The sequence below is a fragment of the Diabrotica undecimpunctata genome, chromosome 1 (genome assembly GCF_040954645.1).
Source record: "Diabrotica undecimpunctata isolate CICGRU chromosome 1, icDiaUnde3, whole genome shotgun sequence".
Lineage (NCBI taxonomy): Eukaryota > Metazoa > Arthropoda > Insecta > Coleoptera > Chrysomelidae > Diabrotica > Diabrotica undecimpunctata.
In genome coordinates, this window is record NC_092803.1 from 166522124 (window position 1) to 166530514 (window position 8391).

General features: G+C 33.4%; 1 protein-coding gene across 1 annotated transcript in view; it reads left to right on the forward strand.

The window, feature by feature from the left end:
* Positions 1–3079: 3079 nt before the first annotated feature.
* The window catches only part of Polr1B (RNA polymerase I subunit Rpl135), a 95897-nt gene continuing 90585 nt past the window's right edge, over positions 3080–8391 (forward strand). Inside the window, exons 1-2 of the mRNA XM_072520460.1 lie at positions 3080–3232; positions 3338–3667. Coding sequence (XP_072376561.1) covers positions 3164–3232; positions 3338–3667 — 399 coding nt within the window. The 5' untranslated portion in view covers positions 3080–3163. The remainder of the gene's footprint in view (positions 3233–3337; positions 3668–8391) is intronic.

Sequence of the window (8391 nt, forward strand, 5' to 3'; positions counted from 1 at the left end):
TGGTAAGCATTGTCTTCATGCTTGCCTTGCAGTTTGAATTCCGACTTTGATTTCTCTGCTTTGGTCATTTTTGTCATCAACCCAGGTTCCCAGATATTTGCATGTCTCTACTTTTTCTATTTGCGTTTTTGAGACAATCATAAATTTAGTTTTTCTCTTATTTATTTTTAGTCCGTATCTAATGCAATAATCGTTAATTCTATTTACCAATTCTTGTAGCGATTCCAGGGTGTCTGCCATTATAACGGTGTCATCAGCGAATCTTATATTATTTACTATTCTTCCTTTTAAAGAGATTCCATCACCCAGATCCGCTATCGCTTCCTGGAATATGGCTTCACTGTACACGTTAAACAGTAATGGTGACAGAAATTCACTATAGAAATTCACAATAGAAAACTATTAATAGATAACATTATGAAGCTAGCAGAGATTTTGATGAGATCCAAAGATAGAAAATTCTAAATACATGGTATTAAAATACAAAATAAATCTAATAGTCCAGTCTTGAGAGATTTGGTCTTTAAGAACAAGTAGAAAAAGCTGAATTTTTGCTGAGAATGCCAATTTTGACACCCCAAAAAAGATACAAACAATTTTGACACTCCTACCCTTGGGCTTCCCCCTAAAACCCGCCTCCTAGGGGAAAAACATCGATTTGACAAGAATCAATCAAGAGATAATTTTGAACAAAAATATTTATTAGCACTTTTTCTCTAGAATGAACAGTTCTCCCAGAAACTTGAAGCTACCGGCGAGCGTGAATGTCAGTTAGTGCGAAATCAATTTTTTAAATAAAATTTATATGAACTCGACGGTAGAAATTCGATATCTTTTGATGAGAGTGTCCTATCGAAAAAAGTCAAAATGTGTTTTAAAAGTAAAGAGTGTGACTTTCGTATGCAATTCTTGCATTTTGTCGCAAATGAAGAGGGTTTCATAAAGCTGTTAAGTTTAAGAGGCACATATGTTTTTGAGGCGCGTCAAAAACTAATTAATTCAATATCAACCGCCAAAAGAGGAAGATGGTTAAATACAATTAAGAATTTAGATACGGGTAGAAGTAGCCTAAAGCATAGAAACACCGGATGATAGATGATCATCTATCAATCGATGATAGATGTTAAAATCGTAATCCTACGTACTCTCCAGGCTATGCATCTGTAGCAGCCAATCAAATATATAGCAAATTACACGTTTTGATGTAAAAACCAAAGAATGGCTACTTAGACTCCTCTAATAACTGCCTTATAGTACCTTGCAATTTCCTTAACATTTGGAGAAAAGTCAAGGTTATTATTATTTTAAAACCAAGAAAACCACCAAATGATCCAAAGAGCTTCGGCCCCATATTATTCTGAGAGAGAGCCAGCATGACTGCGAGATATTAGATCACGGGCGGCAAATACTTTTGTGAGACAACCAAGTGACTCCAAAAATACATGGTATCCATCCACAAGACCTGTATAAGCTAGTACGGAGTTCCAGAATCCTGGAAATGGAAGATGTACAATAAGCCGATTGGCTCCAGTTCATCCGGTTTATAAGAGACGGCTTCCAGGAAAAGACTACAGATTCCAGAAGACTACAGATTACCTGGAGGGGAATGCTATTGTAAATACTTGTAGAAGTAACGTATGAACAAAACGAAACCAACACCTAAATAAAATTCTGTGGTAAAAATAATTTCTTTAGTAAAATTGCAGGATCGAACAGTGGTGACACACCACAAATACTGGGGACAAAGGCACTTGAAAACTCTTTATCTGATACAGAGAATGCTTTCTCAGTCTAGTTTAAGTCCACCCAAGCCAAACAAGACGTAGCACTTAATGAAACGTGTAGATCCATTACAGGGCTCCATAAATCAACCTCTGTGGATAAAATCTACCACTTATCTGAAATCTTTCCACAAGGAGCTCTACGAGAGACGCGACCGCCTACATAGAGAGAATAAATTCTAAACACCCTCTACTATAAATGGTATCCAAATCGGCACTACGTGTAAACTTCTCCAAGTACTGAGGACCGCGCTCATCAAACTACATCTAAATCAGAGAGATAGATAGCATCAAAAGATCATCATGGATGTTACCATTACAAGAACTAGCTCCTGGTCACTATGAATAATTGGAAATCTAAAAATCTCGTAAAAGACTATGGACTATTGGATATTGCCGATAGCTTAACATTGTGTCATTAGATCTCGCTTGCTACATTTTCAATTTTCATCGGTTATTGTGAATTCTTACTTCCATGTAGCAACTTTCATAGGTAAATCGGAGTTTCTAAGCACTCTCTGGCTATCTATTTTTTATCCCTTTAAGATATTTCTGCTGGTATAAAAAAATATTAAGTGGCACAACTTTTAAAATTCTTGAAAGCTGAACACAAAGAAAGAATAATATAAATTATATAATTATAGATATATTGGTGTAGTTTAGATACACTGTCTTATTTCATATCGATATCATCATAAATTACTGTACGAAATGCCATCAGTATCACAGAGTGTTCCATACGTATTTAATATAGAAGTGAATTAGACATTTTACATACAGTATATGAATTGTGTCAAGATATTTGAGAATAAATTTTTTTGAAATTTCTTTAAGCCATTGAGTAATATTTAAGTTGCTAATATCCAAATTTTAATCAAATATTCGTGAAAAAGTATTTGTCTTCTTCAGGCACTTCAATCTAGGCGCTAATATATTCTTCAACTCAGTGATTTATATTCCAACATTATTTTGTCCATTAGTTCAAAAAATTACTGAATTTCTTTATCATATTCTAGATTTGAACAGATACAGGATTTGAACTGTGTTGCAAAAGAAAATCTGCTATTTTTAGATCAGAAAATCTGCTTACAAGTCTGCTCATACGACAAATCTTTTAATAAATACGATTTTCAGTTATAGTATAGACATTACAGGTAAAATATAATATTATATACCTGCTTATTTTCATTTATTTTATGATTAGTATCATTTCGCAGTACTCATCCCATTCTCACACTTACATCCAATAGATAGATTACCAGACATACAGATAAATTGTATTCAAAAATGCCTCTCTAATACCAGCTGCTTTTTTCCGTTGCTTTTTGACATTTTGTACACAGTATCTTGTATTTTTATAGGTTATTTTTATTATTAACGAAATGGAAAACCCTTCTTTAAAATACATAACAAATCCAGATTTTGGAAAACCACCCGATAAACAAAATGAGGTAACTAACATATTTCTTTAATTACCAAGGGAAGACGATTATTAAATATGTACTCACGTGCAAATATGAGGTTATGTTTTCACTTAATATTTAAATTTTTTAAAGATTCTGCAAAGAAATGGAGAACCTCACACAACCAGCTTTAACTATATGGTTAACCAAGGACTGTCAGAAGCTATTAAAGATCTAAACCCTGTGGAATTTTTGCTAAATGAACGAAAAATTAAACTTACAATTACAAACTTTTTATTTCAAAAACCGGAGGTGCCTCCCGAAATGGTGCTAGTTAAAAATAAAACAATTTATCCTACATCATGCAGACAAAGTGCAAATACATATAAGGGGAAGTTTTTAGTTGAAATTGATTGGTATATTGATAATGAACAACAACAATCCTTTATCAAAGATTTGGGAGAGATACCAGTTATGGTTAAGGTAAGAAAATTATATCTGTGATATGCTTATTTTAAACTAGTGCTTATGCCAAAACTTCAAATAGATACTGTTGTTAAATTATTTACTAGTAGACATGTTGGAATAAACATCTCAAGCTAATATCTTGAAAAAACTGTTATTTTGTATACCTAAAATAGCTTCATAGATTATTATGGCATGACATTTCAATTAATAGTAATCTCCAATGTAATATGTTTTGATAAATTATGTTTACAAAACATAATTTCACATTTTCCATCTATACTTATTAATGACTTTATTGTGGGTAAATGTGAACAAATCTGTTAATACAGTTAATACCAAACATATAAGTAAATTCAATCATGTATTCAATATTTCAAAATATTGTTTTGTTAAAAATTCTTTGATGGTACTATTTTGCCAAGACTGACAGCCTGGGTTAGTTTCCCGGCACATACAACAGAAATTTTTCAATTTCTAATTTACCTGAACCACTACTGCTTCACAGGACACAATATACAAAAAAATATTTCTCACGAAGATTGACGGACATTAATTAACATAACATGTATAAGCAACTTATATTATACTCAAATTATACTCAAAATATAAGAAGTAAGCAAATTATTAAAAGTTTTAAGTTTTGATCTAATAATAGTGTTGAAGTGGTAAATGTAATTTGGTTCAATTGGGAAAACCTTGGTTTTAGTGAGAATTGATATTTGTAGATATATATCCAGGAAGTTGTTTATAACTAGTATTTAGATGTGTTCCAGTTAAAGAATTTTAGGAAAAAATCTACAGCAACAACTTTGCAGTGTTCAACTGTAAAAACATCCACTCTATTTTGTCTGACAAGCATTCTATCACATTTTAATATTGTTTATGGAGCATTACTGAGAAACTTGAGACTGCTATTAATAATGCAATTAATAGTCAGGAAATAAATCAATTCTGTCATCCAACCTGCTTAATGTTTCAGCATTACTATCTATCAACATTTCTCCTCTAAACAAAAACAGCATATAATCTTAGTTTTTTCCTTGTACTAGTCATAGTTCCTAGTGCCATTTTTAGTGAATTGATATTTACAAATGTTTTGGAAATGGGTTGATTCGAAGTTTTGCCCTTGGTCAGAGTGGATCTCCAAGGAAACACCAAATCGGTTAAAGAATTCTTTAATAAGTACCTCTGCAAGGGTAACAGCTTCTTGATTTGGTATTGCATAGGCCTCAGTCCATTTTGTAGAATAATCCATGGCTACCAGGATATATTTATTTCCATCATTCATCTCTGGAAGTTGACCTGCAATGTCGATTGCTACTCTTTCCATAGGACTACCAACATTGTACTGTTTCATGGGTGCCCTCTTTTTACCAACTGAACCATTACTGGTTCGTAATACCAAAGTGTCCACCTGATGCAATACTTCTGACACTATACTTTTAGGTACAATCAACTGAAGCTTAGATTCTGTACCATCATTGTTCTCAAAGGTTCTGTACAGAAGATCATCTTTTAGTACTAGACAATTCCATTGGTTCCAGTAACACTTGACTTCTGGACTACATGCACTAATGTCTTGCCAAGAAGGTCTTTCACTTCAATGCATCCAATCCAATACTCTTTTTATACATGGATCATCTGCTTGAGCGTCTTGTAGCTGTTGAGGCTGCCATTGATCATTAATGACGGTGGTTCATCTCACGGGACAAAGTTGTTCTTTTAATTTAAGACAATCATTACAATTTGCACTGCACAGCCGTCTTGACTGAGCATCGGCATGGCATCGTGTTACGAACTACTTTTCATACGATTTCCTCCAGACGTTTATCGTTTTGTTCGTCGCTCTCTTTAGAGTTTCGTACCCGATAGCTCCGTCAAGCTTGACTAGCTGTTTGTGTTCCAAGGCAATAGCGAGTGCTTCATCTAAAACTTTCGGTCTTGCTAGTCGTAAAGCTTTCTGTAGTTCACTGTCTCTCAATCCACTGATGAAGGCATCTACAGCCATTTCTTCCAAAATTTTGTCTGGTACCTCTGGATAAGCCAACCGCGCTATACGAGCAACATCTGCTTCGAATTCTTGAAAATTCTCACTTGCTCATTGAATTCTACTTTTTATTTGTACTGTGTAGACTTGTTGTAGATGGGCATCTCCGTAACGTTTGTCTAGTCGAGTGAGCAAGGTCTGATAACATTTTTTTAACCCTAAGAATCGACCTTAGGATATCCGCAGCATTACCTCATAAAGCAACAATTAAGGAAATAGCTTCAAATTGTATATATGGACCAAGAAGACTTTCCATCAAATGGTGGCAATTTGAATCTTATATGATGTGTCGTTTCGTCTCTAGGTGATTCTTCTTTCACTACCGGATCTAAAGCAACTGCATTAACTGGTGGTAACACTTTCGTATTATTTATCATGGTATCTAATTGTTTAGTCTTCTCTTCTACGTCTTTTAGCTTGTCGTTTACATTTTTCTGTATCTTATCGAATGTTCTAGAAACTTGTTGAAATTTGTCATTGTTCTGAATACATACTTCTTTAATTATTTGTGAAGTCTCGTCGAATCTTCTAGATACATTTTCGAATTTCTCGTCATTTTGTCTAGCTTAATAATTTGAGACGTTTCATCGAATCTTTTGGAAACGTTCTCGAATTTATCATCATTTTTTCTAGAAGTTTCTTCAATCATTTGAGACGTTTCATCGAATCTTTTGGAAACATTCTCGAATTTTCCATCAATTATTTTAGTTAAAACGGCTTCTTCTGCTGATTGAAACTGGAATGTCTCTGGGTCGTCTCCATTCTTGTTGAGAACAGTCTTCAATCGTTCTTGGAGTACTTTCTTGGACCCGCTGCAGTCTTTATCGCGTTCTTCTAGTTGCTCACGCAACAGTTTTACTGAAAGTTCTACTAGCAGCATCTTTGGTCAGGCACACACTATTTTTTTAAATGTTCTTTCGTACAAAGATCACTACCGAACTACGCGGATGTTCCCGACGAACAATACTTTCCAAAAATTCAAAAGTCTTTTTCAAAAGTCACTGCTGAATTTTTTTTTTTAATAAATCAATTATCCTCACACCGGACACCAACTGTAGCTTTTTTAAATAAAACGAGCGGTTCTAATTTATGTAAATATATTTATTTATAATTTTACGGTACGGTAGTATCTTAACAACTAAACATAACTCATAACAGCGTTAATATATACCAAAAGTATTATTCTAGAATCATCGGGAGTAGTCCACTATTAATTCGTTTGTTTGACGGGTCGATCTCTCCCGCGCTCGATACATCTCTGGAAGCTTCTCGTCATCTCGAGAGATGCAACCATTATATGGGCTACGCCGAATGCATGTTCGTAATAATATTATATGACTGTCTTTGCCTTTTATATATAAATGTTGACTATTATCAAAAACTTTGTTTTATAACATATCAACCTGTTTATACATTATTCAAATACTTTCGAGAAACTCAGCAATTAGCTAATTGGCTGAGCTAATAGTTCCCAATCTAAGTCAAAGTATTAATTGGCAATTTAAGCTTATGTGGGTACACACCCGATTTAAAAGAAGTATTTACTGAATTATGTTAATGGTATGACAATTTCATTTACCTACTTTTTAATGACTTTGTTAAAATTTTATTATTCCCACTACTCTCTTTACTGTTCAAACCTTCTAATTATTATAAAAACAATTTCTTCTTGAGTTACAGGCCTTAAAAACATAGATCTATTCAGTAAATTTGCTCGGTAAATTATCACAGTTCAGGAAATTGAAAGCAATTTATAGCATGTATCTACTTACCCCATCAACCCTTCCAGAGACAGGTACGGCCAGTGTCATGGTAATTTTACTATTGAGTGGTCTAATGAAGTTGTGTTGGAATTTTTATCATTTTATAAATTACCTATCTTACTAAATTTTTTACCGCCAACACTGATAACATACAACAGACTTAGCTCTCAATACTCACCATCGAAATGGCCTGACTACATTTTGGGTTTAGGTCGAGTGCATTTATCAGTCACTAATATTTGAAACACCCCATCATGTAACACCATTTGACACCCCACACAGTAACGTGGAGTGTCAAGCGTTCTCTTTTCTGATCCTTAATATTAATTTTTGTTTCTGTTTGCCGACGTAAACCAGTGAAGAGCGCCTTTCAATGAGCTGTGAGATCCCGCCTTAACAATATCAGCTAGAACATGTTTTAGGGTATACCTATGGGTTGTGTGCACAATTGTTTATCTAAATAGACGATATAATAGGAGCTAAAACTGAAGTATTGCGATTGTGCGGCAAACACAGGTATAATACTAAAATATGCATACTAAATGAGTTTCTTTTCTAAGAAGTTACTGTAGATTACTTTTGAAATATAGTATAGAAAAATGTAATTGTTTTTAATATTAAAGGAAATACAGATGTTAAAATATAACCAGTAACTAATGTTTTACTTAAATAAATTTACTATATAAGTAACTATTTATTTAAATATTGTTTGTTTGGGTGTATATGACTGCGGACACTAAATCCATTCGCCAATCTTCCAATTTTTACTCATTTTTTCATTAGTCATTGTTTCTTATACAATCTTATCCTAAATTTATTACTAAGTAGTATTGATCTCTAATACATAGTCTTTTTTTGGTAATTTGTTTCTAGTTTTTTTTTTCTATTAGGTGCTTTTTAGTCATTTATATATAAAATAGGTGATGAAG